We start from the raw sequence: 14,859 nt of genomic DNA, 5'->3' as shown, positions 1-14,859 counted from the left end.
CGTTTCGACGATCGAACGATCAGCACTACCAAGTGCTAACTTGGTAGGACTGATAGCCATAGGGCCATAGGCACGTGGTTACGTACGGTCGCTTGTTGCAGTTCGTTTTGCAGTAGTACCTGGTGGGGCATTGCTCATGGCAGCTACTGATACTCCCGTTTATTTCTTTTGACAATAAAGAATCATGTTTTTAAGCTATTGCATAGCTTCTATCGCGGGCCTTGAGCGCGGGGACCGAATCCAGAAATTGCGTAACGAAAAACCTCACGCTCCCCACTCCGACAGGCACGGAGGTGTGGCTTGAAGGCATAGCATGCAATAGCTTTACCGCGGCAGTCCCCGAGTCCCACACGTCTTTTTTTTGTTTGTACGTTTGTGTAAAAGTTAAGTCCATTAATTGTCCTGCAGCGCCTCCAAGTGCTGATCAGCGAAGGCATAGCGCGCGGCTACGTGTGCCCGCTGACGCGGCTCACGTTCGCGCCGAGCGACGCGGCGCGCGCGTTCCGCCTGCTCGCCGCCAGCCGCCACCGCGGCCGCGTGCTCATCGACATGAACCAGAACATACCCAATACAGAGACTAGGTGAGTTGTAGTACCTAGTAGGTATTTGACACATTACACACTTAACCCTATACTCCAGTCAGTCAAGACAATCAATTCACAATAATTCCAAAAGTTTTCAAACTTCGGTCAAATGCGGACAAGGTTGCAAAATGAGATTTATTGTCGTCCCAATGTACTATTCACTTGACCGAAGTTTGAAAACTTTTGGAATTATTGTTAAATTTTCGATTTCGGATGTCGATTCTGACTGATGTACTACAGACAGTGGCTGGCCGGTTGGTTGGCTTGGTTGGTAGTGGCTCTGCCTTCCAAGCCAGAGGTCCTGGGTTCGATCCCCACCCGGGGCAAATATTTGTGTGATGAACATAGATGTTTGCTCTGTGTCTGGGTGTTAATTATCTATATGAGTATTTATTTTAAATTATATATGTATGTTTATCAGCCATCTGGTTTCCATAACACAAGCGAAAGCTTAGTATGGGATCAGGTCGTGCCGTGTGTGAAAATAGTCCCGAAAAAAAATATGTAAATATTGATTGTCGTATTGTCGTATTAAATTCATTTTATAAAATTTTCAGTTTGTACAATTCACCACATTACTACCACATTGTTATCTCGGATGATGACGTGTTGGCAGTACAGCTTCTTCAACGCCTGATTGACGGAAGCGTAAGAAAGATACAACTGATTTGTTCGAAGAAATCTAACTTTATGATGCATAAAATTAAGTGAGTATAAACTTTTAATTATAGACAATTGAGTATTTGAATTAAAAAAAATTATTGATTTTTTTCATGTATTTTAAAACTTTATTATTAATAATATTGATATTTAATGCAAAAAACTCAAAAAAAAAATGTTTTTCAATTAATTATAAGCAATTAAAAATTGATGAAATTTAAATTAAAATCACGTGACTATAAACGCGCCATGACTGGTCACCATAGATGTGACGTCAAAATGTTATAGTTGTATACGTTTTTGTATCAACTGCAATGTGTGAAAACTAACATTATGACGTCACACGCGTCCGGGTGACGCTTCGGGAGTTGTCGGTGTGTTTTCGGTACTGGATTCAAAGACTAATTTTTATTTTGAAATAACTTTTGAATTATTGCAAAAAAAAAAATTAAAAAAATAGTTTTGTTATAAAACTAATATATAATCTTTCCATTTAGCACAAAAAAAAAAATTATTCAAATACTCAATTGCGTGATCTGAAATATTATAATTATGTAAAGATGATATGGTATATTGTGATATTAAATTCATTTCGTAATTTCAGGATTTGGAAGCAATTAGGGATTCAACTTGAGCTAACAATAGAGGGCGTATGGGACAAGAAAACTATATCTAAATCTTTAGATAGCGATATCAAGCATAAAGTGGAAGGAATTTACACAATCATCACGAGCGATTATAATTCTACTAATGTTGCTTCTTCCCTCAAGGATTTGGATTCTAAGAGTCGATCCTATCCTAAGTTGAGGTGAAATTTTGCTGCTACAGTGAACATTGTAGAAACATAATCAAAGAAAAATAAATATAAACGTAAAAATATGAATTAATTGCATTGATTATTTTTTTAGGTATTTCGCAATAATCAATGGGGATAACACGATTGGAGAAGAAATATGTTTGATGAGACGTAAAATGAAACTACCAGCAACATTTATAAAACTTCCTGCTCTTAAAAAGGTAAGCATAATAATTTACGTGTAAAATCTAAATTGAAAACCTAGTAGATTATAAAAGACCGGTTAACATATTATTGATGTTAATTTATTTCAGATTGACAACGGTCCTTCTATATCAGTTAAAAACGCCATAGATACAATCGAACAAGCTCTTTTGTCTGAAAGAGTTACGATTGTAGGTCACACTCGTCCTTCATCTAATACATCTTTACTTCAAGAAATTTCTGCTATAGCAGGTATTTGAAAAGTATATTTAATAATTAATTCTTCCTAATTAATTCAGGTGAAGAATGGTAAAAATAATTTAATTTGACTTAATATTTTTAGATTTTAAAATACCAGACGCTGTTGATGAAACTTCAACCTTGTTAGAATTACGTATGGAGCCAGCCAAATCTAGAACCGTGCAAGTTTACCTAAGGGATGTGTACAATGTATGGTTTGAAGAAAGTAAAATTCTTAATTTGACGGTCCAGAAGTAAGTGCATTGTTCACATTTAAATCAACTGAATCCTTTTAGTTAAATGTGAACAGAAAAACATGACTACCCAAGTTTTGAAAATCTTTTTGTAGGAAAAGCAATTAAGCTAATCTTGGTTAACCTTGAATATTTTCATGTCTAGATAAGGTAGGGTATGACAGTGACTAAAATGATAAAAATCGTCATTAATAAAAATATTGAATAATTGTGGACCAAGGTGAGATCCTTGAGGCATAAATATAAATTTATAAAGAATAGAAAAAATTCGATCACGAGGCGGGACTCAAACCGGCATCCTTCGCGCCATTCCGGGGCGGATGCCTAACCAACTCAGCCACTCGTGACCCGCCTGAGCAATCGAATTTATTCTATCCTTTCAGTTTTATGTGTCTTAAGGGACACACCGCGCGCCATCTATTGAGATGATTTAACAACCATCTCAACCAATATGAAGCACTCAGTGAATACAATATTGTAACGATGGAACACGACCTTTTCTTGAATTTATATTTTTTAGTTTTTATGGCATTCAAATGCTTTATAAATATAAATTTATAAAGAATAGAAAAAATTCGATTGCTCAGGCGGGTCACGAGTGGCTGAGTTGGTTAGGCATCCGCCCCGGAATGGCGCGAAGGATGCGGGTTCGAGCCCCGCCTCGTGATCGAATTTTTTCTATTCTTTATAAATTTATATTTATAAAGCATTTGAATGCCATAAAAACCAAAAAATATAAATCCTGGAGGCACTCCATATGTCACTGGATTCTGTGCTGCCATTTGTTGTGAGAATAAAACCATATTGCTGTTGTAATATCATAAAATATATTCTATTAATCTATATAATAAATTCTTCCACTTTCGCTTAAATTTCACGTTTTACTATAATATTTGCTCATACGCTCAAATTATCATTTTTATAGATTACAGGAAATCCAAGAAACAGTTTTTGAAACAGATTTTGAAGATCCAAAAGGCTTGGCTACGTTTTACTCCTACATAGATTCGGATGAACTTCTGGCTACGACAGAGATGACCTTCTTGCCAACTTTAACGAACAGTTCAGCTTTGGTGAGTTTTTAATGTTGTGTTTAACTGTAATAATAGGTACGACGAGTTTGTGATGTCTTACAAGATATGACAGATAACTCGTCCTGTGAAAATAATATTTTTATAAGGATAGGAGTTTATTTGGTGTGGGGAAGCGACGGTCCCTCAATTCGTACCGTACCTACCTATATAAATCGTAACGCTGTCTCATCTTGTTATTTACCAGTTATTTTTAAATTTTAAATATCAATATCATAATAATAATTGCAGTACCAATATTTTCTACTCATAATGAAGATGCATCAACTTTGTTAAATCTGTATTATACCTAATATAAAAATGAAACCCATTTCGCGTTGTCACGGCATCACGTATGTACGGGTGGACCGATTTCGATAATTCTTTTTTTATTATATTCCATGAAGTACGAGGATGGTTCTTATGGAGAGAAAACGTAAATATGTACCACGGGTGAAGCCGGGGCGGACCGCTAGTTAATTATATTTTCAACCGAATATTCAAATGAAAAATAACTTAGTTATTTTTAAGCTATTGCATAGCTTCTATCGCGGGCCTTGAGCGCGGGGACCGAAACGAGAAATTCCGTAACGAAAAACCTCACGCTCCCCACTCCGACAGGCACGGGGGTGTGGCTTGAAGGCATGCTATGCTTTACCGCGGCAGTCCCCGAGTGCCACACGTCTTTTTTATGTATTAACTTAGTTAATTTACATAATTATAAAGTTTTAAGGCAGTGTTGCCGTAAAGCCAACGTTTTATGCGCAGCGTCACCACGAGTTCGACGCGAGCCAAGCGTTCCTGTGCACGGTGCCGGGCGTGGAGGGGAGCCACGCGCGCTTCGCCGAGCTGTGCGAGCGCCTCAAGCTGCCCGCGCTCGTGCTGCAGCCGCGCGACCGCCGCCTGCCCGCTGTGGCGAGGCGCTTCGCTGAGGTGACTGACATTTATACATAACTAGCTGTGCCGCGCGGTTTCACCCGCGTGGCTCCGCTCCTGTTGGTCTTAGCGTGATAATATATAGCCTATATTACTCGTGGATAATATAGCTTTCGAATGGTGAAATATTTTTTAAAATCGGTCTAGTAGTTTATGAGCCATTACAATCAAACAAACGAACGAAGTTTTCCTCTTTATAATATTAGTGTAGATTAGCTTTTCCCCCGGAGATAGGAGATTTTGAAACATTCTTCATTGGTGCTCCGCTCATGTTGGTCTTAGCTTGATATAGCCTTCCTCGATAAGTGGCCTATCTAACACTGAAAGAATTCAAATTTCAAATTGGACTAGTAGTTCCTGAGATTAGTGCGTTTAAACAAAAATACAAACAAGCTCTTCGGCTTTATAATATAAGTATTAAAGATATTTGGCTTTATGTAGTAATTTATTTTGGTTCTCGTCATTTACTTGTACTGTCTCTATGTGTGTCTTTTTTAGTACTTACATTGTTTGTTTTTTTTTTTTACTAAAATATGTGCTGTCTGTGATTTATGTTGTTTCATTTTGTTGCAATTTATTTTCTTGACGTTTCTGTGTGATTTTGGTCTTATTTGTGAAGATATTGACAATCATCATTATTCAGTTTCATAATTATTTTCCAGTTTATTGAAATATTTTTACTTCTTTTCTTAAATTGCGTATTCTTTTTCAGACCCTCATGTCATTGACTCAACGGAAGAACTTTTATCTCCTTGGTTATGAATCTGGCGTGATCGTTGCTTTAGAGATGGCCGCTATTTTAGAAAGACATGGTAAGGTTTCAAAATTTTGTTTAAACAATACAGCACAATGATACATATATGATAATGAAACACAGCTTGTATATTAAATAATAATTGTTAAAATCATTCCAGGTTTTACTGGTGTCGTATTTTGTCTCGGCGGTACACCATATGAAATAAAAGCACAGTTTGAAGCAAATCTGAGCCAATATAAGGACGAAAAAGCATTACAAGATGCGATTTGCAAGCACATGATGAGGTTGATATCTGGAAACAAAACCGAGTGTTTTGATAACGTGTTGGAAAACGCCTCAACTTGGGAAGAAAAAGTGACCACATGCGTTCGAAGTCTTCTAGGAAAAGTGGATCATTCATCTCAATATGTTCAAGAATTGATCGAAGCTGCGTATTCCCGAATACTTCACGTCAAGAATTATTCTGTTGAAGCGAAAAAACTGAAATCGAAGCTTGTTCTACTGCGACCAAAAATGGATATCACTGATGAATGGAAGTCGATACTTGAAAAAGATTCTCTGCAGAATTATTCTGAACAACCAGTGGAAGAATATGATTTGCAAGCTCCACTTGCGTATGCAGCTCAAGATATGAGATGTGCTGGAATTATCAATAGACATCTAGAAGATGATATTTTGGAAGCGTTTGAACAAAGAAATCTTTGCGAGACATATTTGCTTAATGCAGACGTTATTACGATACAGCAATAAAATAAATGGTTTTGGTAATTTACAAACAAATATCGTTTTTGTGTGTATTGCAATAAAGGAGCTTTTCTTGATTTACCGTTTTATTTACAACTTCTTTTGCGATTTCAATGGACAAATAATTTAGTGTCTTGTTATTTAGATTTCTATGAATCTATAATATAAAAATGAATCCCAAAATGTGTTGGTAAGCGCATAACTTTAGAACAGCTGAACCGATTTCTTTAATTCCTATTTTATTATTATCCTTGAAGTACGAGGATGGTTCTAATGTAGAGAAAATGTGAATATGTACCACGGGCGAAGCCGGGGCGGACTGCTAGTTTATAATATAATACTGACTGACGCAATTAATATTAATCCAATTCTAGTATTTATATCGATTAGAAAATTCAAAATGATAAACGAAATATGAAATATTAAACATTTACACTACAAACAAGTCGCAGTCAGTGATTGATGAGCAAGTTTGTTGTTAAAGACTGGTTGTTCAATTCTAAAGAAAATTATGATACAGAATTATAGAATATGGTAAACTAGCAACTGTTTTGATGATTCTAGATTTTTTTTATTATTTAGGATATTTGGGTGTTATTCAAAACAATTGTAAGTGAGCAATAATTGTAACAATTGTAATTCAATAAAGAAAGTTGATAAGTTCTTTATGTTTAATGTAACACGAACAGAAAAGAAACAATAAAAGCAGCACTATTCGTAACTATGATATATAAAAGAGCCTAGATACGTTACCCGCTCTCTATTTTGGCAAGAAAAAACTCAGGTAAGTGCCCGAGTTTCACTTAGTCACGCACCATTCAGCGTCGTGGCTGGACGTTCTTTTTGTATTTTAATCGGCAGTTGTTATTACGAAGTACATGAGTGAGACATGTATTATGTCTCGTGCGTGAGAGTGAAAGAGAGAACAACTGTATTGGTGATAATGCGTTAGTAAGTAGGTATGTATTAATTACGCTGTTTTTTAGTGCAATGATGTTGGCGTATGCCGCGTCTACTAGTATAATAGGTCATTGATTCGTAATTATTAAAATCTAATGCGATCTTATCTTTACATTTATCAGTGCATTACAATTGAATATAGTCAGACGCTGATTCACTAGTTGTATACTTAAAAGGTTAATTATATGATATCTTTCAGGATTCGAAATTATTAACAATGACAATATAAAGATATTTAAACATTCTTAAAAACACATTCCCTAGACTATACGACGGCAAGTAAAATAACGAACAGAACATTTATTTATCACTTTAATAGTTGTACAAATAGGAAACCTTAGAACTACTTACAGATAATCAAAACACATTGGAAACAAACTTCTAGCAATGACTTCCAAAGTAACATTTTTCCAAGAGATATTCAAACAAGTTCTGCGAGTGTCGAGATGGTTTGCAGTGGCTCCAATCCGCTCTTCCGCAGTTTTAGCATATTCCAGAGGCTTCTATATTTACGGTATTATTGTCATTTCACTCGTAGGTAAGTTATCATTGATATTTATTTTGTGAACAATGATTTTTAAGGAAAATGTCACATATGTACAATATTTGGTTAAATTAATTTTTCATTGATATTTTTTTGTATTGTAGATATTGAGACGAACCAGTAAAACTTTGCGTTTTCTTTATGTGACGGTTAACATATTTTTATTATAATTACTTCTTATTTTGATACCTGTCTTATATTATATAAAAATGAATCCCAAAATGTGTTGGTAAGCGCATAACTTAAGCGCATAAGAACGGCTTAACCGATTTCGTTAATTATTTTTTTATAATATTCCTTGAAGTTCGAGGATGGTTCTTATGCAGAGAAAACGTGAATATGTACCACGGGCGAAGCCGGGGCGGACCGCTAGTTTATTTATATAAGTAAAATTTAATTTCTATTAATCCCACTTTATTAAGGTGTGTTGACCGAACCTAACTCATAGGTTCGGTCAACTGATATACGCATAAGGTATCTTATTCATTATATCAATACTTACTGAGTTTTCATTAAAATATACCTAATAATTAAATTCTGAAATATATTTTTTCAGACATTTCATTTTTATTCTATGTAAATAGCAATGTCATTTTATTAACAAACGGTTTTATAAATATATTGTTTCTTAACTGGGAAGCTTATAATAACAAAAATCGGATACGACGTTGGATAAAATATTTCGATAAGTTGGATAAGGTAACAAATACACAGACTTTTCTTTCCGCTCAATCATTGAAGAAGCACCCATTTTTACAGTCAAAGATAAAATCAATCAGACTCATAATAATATACCCCACTGAGCATCTGAACAACTGTGCATAGTATACCAAATCGGGGACATCCTATATAATTAGAACGATATGTTTAAAAAAAAAGAAGAATTTCGTTACTGTAACTATATTGAAATACTAGTCTCATAAAAAATTTCATAATCAGTTTAATTTCAGATATTATATCGTCCACAAAACACTTCATTTTCTTCATGGAACAGTACTGTTATGAGATTTTCCATGGCACTGTTTTTTGTTTCTTTATACATATTCAAGCTGTGGGATTTTGCAAAAATGATGCCGGTTAGGCATATTTTGGAATGTAAGACCAGAAATGATGATCATTCTGACTACGCTAATTTTTTACAATTTAATTCTTCTTAGTTGCTTTTTATCTTTACAGGGAAAAAAGTAGTGCAATTTCATACGCACAGCATTACATTGGTGATGAAAGTGATATTAACCGTTCATTACTTTTCGATCATAATGTTAATTCATCTTGCTCTTCTTGCTGTAAACACAGGTCTTGCGGGGTTATATCTTGGTAAATATTATTATTATTATTTTATTTATTTTATTAGCGTAAGATCCTACTGCTCGAAACAGCTATTCTTTTTTTTATTACTTATTGATTTTGATAGAGTGGTCAGTATAATAGTACACACAAAATACTATTTTAAGCCATTATACGATGATGTTTTCAGATTTTGAGGATAATTGTTCAAAGTTAAATATCGAAATCAATTTAGATGTATCAGACTTTTTGTACCAGATTACTCTGAAAAGAAAAGGTACGTACTTATAAAATTGGTGATTGCAGATTAGTTAAAAAAAAATTACTTTAATATAACAATGAGATTTATTTACTGAATATTTTTCGGTTAAAACTTGTCTGGTCAATAAAGTATCGTACATTACACAACAATGTATAAATGTTACCAGTACCTAAAGGGAAAAAGTTGGGCAATTATTTGAAGTGGTTGAATTTGAGGAAAATAAGTTTTAAACAAGACTAGAATAGCTCATGTTCTTTATCATACAGCATCTATTAACCTTTAGAGCATTATGATGCCAGGCGAATAAAGGAGGTTGCTGCAGAAATTCGCTCGTATTCGGCATCATACCTGAACATTTCTGATACTGTGAGAGAGATGGGGCGGTGTGACGGTCTGTCCTTAGCATCTCTGATGTTGGTTGTGATTTATCTATCCAGCTATGGGTGTATGACTCTTATGGAGATCTGTTTTATGAAAGGTAGACTCTTTTAGGTTTAAGTGCATAAAGTGTGTCATTAAATATAATTAACAGATCAGTCTGTTTAGTTTTTAGTTCTTCAGCATGTTTTCTTTTAAAAATAACAGAGAAGGGTAGGTAACGTCATTGGGTCGAAACATTATTTACTAGCTGCACTTCGCGGTTTCACCCGAGTGGCTCCGCTTCTGTTGGTCTTAGCGTGATGATATAATACAGCCTGCCTTCCTCGATAAATGGGCTATCCAACACCGAAAGATTCAAATAAAAATTCAAATCGTACCAGTACCTAGTTCTTCTTAGCGCGTTCAAACAAACAAGCAAACAAACAAACTCTTCAGCTTTATAATATAAGTATAGATTCAACATTATTCATAAATACCAGGTGACATAAATTGTACGGAACTACTTAACTCCCTGTCATTCAATGTTCCTTCTTATGGACCGCGTTTTAATCAACCGTTGTTTATTCCATCCACCAGTACTTACTATCGACAAAATTATTTTATACCACGAGTGTGTACGTGCAGTCTTTTTAACAAGCTTTGCAAGCAATACGATTTTGATCTATTTACCACCAGTGTTGCTACGGTAAGGCATCGGTTGAGTGCAGATTTCTTTTCCGAATAAGTGTTTACTTCTAAGATGAGTTTGACGTGTTAACAACTTTTCTCTTAATGTCCTCACAGGCAATTCTTTTTTATGTAATCTCTATACGTGAGAACCTTTAATTGGCTTTATGTATTTATCCGAACTGCTACATATATCTTTTTTGTATAAGCTGTTGGTGCTCCGAGTAAATAAATAAATAAACATTAATGTGTTGTTCTCTATTTTTAGTAATACTACTTTATACTGCTTTTTAAACATTTATAGATACTGCAGGCGATAGAATGTTGTTTCTTTCGTGGTTCATTTTTCACTTGTGTAGACTGATGATGCTTATAGAACTTTGTCACCGTACTCAGCAACAGGTAAATATATAAAAATAATGTATTTTATAAAAACATATTATATAGTACCTATAAGTAGGTGAGCAAAAATACATCTATGTACAAGTAAATGAATACACACATTCTTTTATTTGCAGTGTCAAGAAACCAAAAAACTAATAAACCGTCTCAAATATGTTTGGTGTGCATTCGATTCGGTTTATAATGAGCTGGAACACTTCAAGCAGACAATTGATATGAATGAAGTAACGTTTTCGCCTCTGAATCTATTCACTCTTGATAGATCATTCGCATTGAAGGTATTTTCTATTATATTTATTACTAGCTTTCCACCCGCAGCTTCGCCCGCTCAGTCAAAGAAAAACCCGCATAGTTCCCGTTTTCGTGGGATTTCCGGGATAAAATCTATCCTATTTCCCGGGGTAAAAAGTAGCCTATGTCCTTTCTCGGGTATCAAAATATCTCTATACCAAATTTCATGCAAATTGGTTCAGTAGTTAAGGCGTGATGGAGTAACAGACAGACAGACAGAGTTACTTTCGCATTTATAATATTAGTATGGATATGATTTTCTCATTATGTACCCATATAATATAGCACTGACAAAATAAATTACATATAGGTATTTAAAAAAATACAACGAAGACTAATAGTTTACCTACAATTTAAATTTAAAGTAAGTACCTACTCCATATATTTTGCCTTCCAAGTTCATACTTTTTGAACTTGAAACTACTACTATAATATTATCTGTCGTACTACTACAGAAATAGTTTTGAACCTACGAAGTAGTACATACTACTTAGCTAAAAGAGCACAGTCAATAATATAGAAATTGACGACTTCTAATGCTTAAAACAGTTGTCAATTTCTCTCTTTTCGTATGTTCCTTGGTATGTTCTATAATACTTTTTTTCAGGTGGTTGGATGTGCATTAACTTATTTAATTTTAATGACTGAGTATAAATCAACGCTTTTTGTTTAGATATGAGTTGCCTTTTTCTGTAGAAAAAGTTAATAATTATAATCCTGTATTATAATCAATCTCTTTACTAGAGAAGTAATTTGCTTATTTTTATATCGATGTTTTGTGTGTAATAACAAATAAAGCTTTCTCTTTTGATTTGGACGTTTTATTTATTTAACTAATTTTAAATATCTTAAAGTTTTAAAGTTTTGTATTTGACTATTTTCAAAATATTAATATGTTTCTTATTTTGATTGCTTCTGTATCAAGTAAACTCAAACATTGTAAACATGAATAGGTATCTACTGTGTTCCTTAAACCAAAATACATAACGTCTGTTATATGTATAAAGTAACATACCTAAAAAATAATAATATACTTTCAATATTTATATCGCTGTTGAGTGTTATAAAGATTTCTTAATTAGCAATTTTATATACGACTAGCTGTGCCCTGCGGTTTTACCCGCAGTACTCAGCTCCTGTTGGTCTTAGCGAGATGATATGTAGCCTAGCCTTCCTCGATAAATGGGCTATCTAACACCGAAAGAATTTTTCAAATCGGATCAGTAGTTCCCGAGATAAGTGCGTTCAAACAAACAAACAAACTCTTCAGTTTTATAATATTAGTATAGATGAGAAAAATTATAAATGCAATTGACCCGATCATACTTTCCAAAGTAAACTGGTTTCTGAGTTGTAGAGTCATAAGCATTTGATACAAAAATATAATTTTACAATTATATTTTGAAAACACCCAATACAACGCATGGTTTCTTAATGTCAACGTATTGATCTGTATAAAGTACATAGGAACCGATTAAATAACACCAAAATGTTGGGATATATTATTTACACAACAAACAAGAATGATTGATGAGCAACTTGATAGTGTTGGAAAATTTTCTTTCCAAAGCAAATTTTACAGATATCATGTGAACGTTATTGCATATTTTTGTTTCTGTATAATGTTCTATATTTTAATGTAAAAATTTCAAGTTCAATATTTTTTATGCATTCTCAAAATACTCTATTCGTCATGATTCATATTTAATGTGATCATAAGTAATATTATCTTTTACATTTATCATTCCATTAAAATTTTCCTTCCTGCCATTAACGTATTATTTAGTTGCATACTTTATTGATGGTTTAGCCATTGTATCCATTATTGGCAAGGTAAGTTTTAATTTTCTAACAAAAACATAGCTGAAAATTTTACATGAAACCATCATTCGGTTATTTCATTTTAGTATTATTATTTGGTATTAGAAATACAAAAAATGTGTAAAAATAGTTAAGTATAACAACAAAATATTAAATATATTTAAAGGTATACCGTTACAGCTTTTAAATAATAATCAGAGTAGTTAAATTATTAGACAGGAACCTCTTGCAATGGTTTGCAAAGTCGCAGTTTTCCAAGAGATATTCAAACAAGTCCTGCGAGTGTCGAGATGGTTTGCAATCGCTCCAATTCGCTCTTCCAAAGTTTTGGCATATTCCAGAGGCTTCTATATTTACGGTATTATTTTCGTCTTAGTGTTGGGTAAGTTATTTTTGATAATAATCGTTGTTTAATTAACGAACATAGAGCTACAGTTAGAGCAAGAGCATTTTTTTATTGTACAGTTCAGTATTAGAACATTGCATAGAATGTTTTGAAAGCACTATGACCAATGAAAAAATTTTCTACGCCTGTTTACACCTTTGAGTTAATATGTTTACACTAAAAGAATTTGACACATTGGGGGTAGAACGAGCATTCGCTCGTCTGATGAAAATCGATAGTAAACACGAATCTTTGAACGAGCTTTCAATACATTTCAAGTTTTATAATCATTATTTCAGACATTTTATTTATTGTGGAAGCAAATACCCCTTATATAGGACACGTATCTACTCAAGTGCTTAAATTTGTAAACATTTTCATTAATTTAGTCTTGATAAACTGGGAAGTTTACAATAACAAATATCGGATGCGACGCTGGATAAAATATTTTAACGATTTGGATAAGGTAACTACGACTTAGGTTTCACTTTTGCTCCAACTTAAATACATATGGAAGCACAAAGTTATAAAATAAACAACAATATCTGTGAAAGTAAGGAATTCTTTACTTTAAACCTATTGAGATAATGGAAAAATAACACCAGTTTTATTGCAGATATATCGTCCACGCTTCGCTTCGCTTTCGCCATGGAAGTGTATTATTATGAGATATACTATGGCGCTGTTTCTTTTTCTGTTATATGCATTTAAACTATGGAATTATTTTACAATAACGTTTTCAAAGAGGAATCATATTGAGTGTAAGAATAAATATACATAACTCATAGCTTTGATGTGCCCGACTTATAATTTTTATAAGAATAGAATGCGGTGTCCCTTAGACACATGAAACTGAAAGAGTAGAATAAATTCAATTTCTCTGGCGTAATGTACGCATATATCTGTTTTACTGATCCTTCGTCTCCTCGTTATAGTGGCTAACAGAATCATTTAGTAACAACTTAACTATTGATTTAGTTTTGTACTTTACAGGGCAAATAATCACGGAGATACATTCACACAGTTTAGTCAATACTATTATAATGATAATAACTGCTCATTATGCTTCGATCATAATGTTAATCAATTTTGCTCTTCTTGATGCAAACACAGGTCTAACGGAGTTACATGTTGGTAATAAAGTGATGATTTTATTATTGAAAAACTTTAATCTCTGGGGCGTTATTTCTGGGGAATAAGATGGTGGGCCAATATAATAATTACAGTGATTCTTCAAAAAATATTCCCAATCGTTGCAAATTATTGTGGATAGGTGCATAACATAACATTTTTAATAATTAACAATGTTTTCAGATCTTGAAGAGAATTGTTCAAAAATAAATATAGCTACTAATTTTTACGTATTAGACTTTGTTTACTGTTCATCTTTGAAACGAAAAGGTACGCATGAAAGATGTGTTTGTACATTGGTATCAAAAAACTGTTTAATTTAATTTACCATACTGAAAAAAATCAGCAAATTAATCATTGCCATTTTTCTATTAATTGCTTCTAATAGTTCTTAAAGTAATTGACGTACATTTATAAACTTTTAGAATATTACGATGACAGACGAATACATGAGATTGCTTCGGAAATCCGCTCGTATGCGGCA

At 33.5% G+C, this 14,859-nt stretch overlaps 1 protein-coding gene and 1 long non-coding RNA gene across 2 annotated transcripts in view; both read left to right on the top strand.

Moving 5' to 3' along the window:
* The window catches only part of LOC123700013 (fatty acid synthase-like), a 28,141-nt gene extending 21,819 nt beyond the window's left edge, over positions 1-6,322 (top strand). The window contains exons 31-40 of the mRNA XM_045647098.1: positions 409-581; positions 1,142-1,291; positions 1,849-2,052; positions 2,153-2,261; positions 2,355-2,496; positions 2,588-2,738; positions 3,664-3,811; positions 4,577-4,741; positions 5,457-5,556; positions 5,659-6,322. Of these exons, the coding sequence (XP_045503054.1) occupies positions 409-581; positions 1,142-1,291; positions 1,849-2,052; positions 2,153-2,261; positions 2,355-2,496; positions 2,588-2,738; positions 3,664-3,811; positions 4,577-4,741; positions 5,457-5,556; positions 5,659-6,251 (1,935 nt within the window). The 3' untranslated portion in view covers positions 6,252-6,322. The remainder of the gene's footprint in view (positions 1-408; positions 582-1,141; positions 1,292-1,848; positions 2,053-2,152; positions 2,262-2,354; positions 2,497-2,587; positions 2,739-3,663; positions 3,812-4,576; positions 4,742-5,456; positions 5,557-5,658) is intronic.
* Positions 6,323-10,192: 3,870 nt separating this feature from the next.
* Positions 10,193-10,956, top strand: LOC123700546. Its single transcript, XR_006752624.1, has 3 exons — positions 10,193-10,364; positions 10,650-10,747; positions 10,864-10,956. It is a non-coding gene; the product is annotated as an uncharacterized LOC123700546 (long non-coding RNA).
* The last annotated feature ends 3,903 nt before the right edge of the window (positions 10,957-14,859 follow it).

The sequence above is a fragment of the Colias croceus genome, chromosome 19, assembly GCF_905220415.1.
Source record: "Colias croceus chromosome 19, ilColCroc2.1".
NCBI lineage: Eukaryota > Metazoa > Arthropoda > Insecta > Lepidoptera > Pieridae > Colias > Colias croceus.
This window is presented reverse-complemented; position numbering and strand designations above follow the sequence as displayed.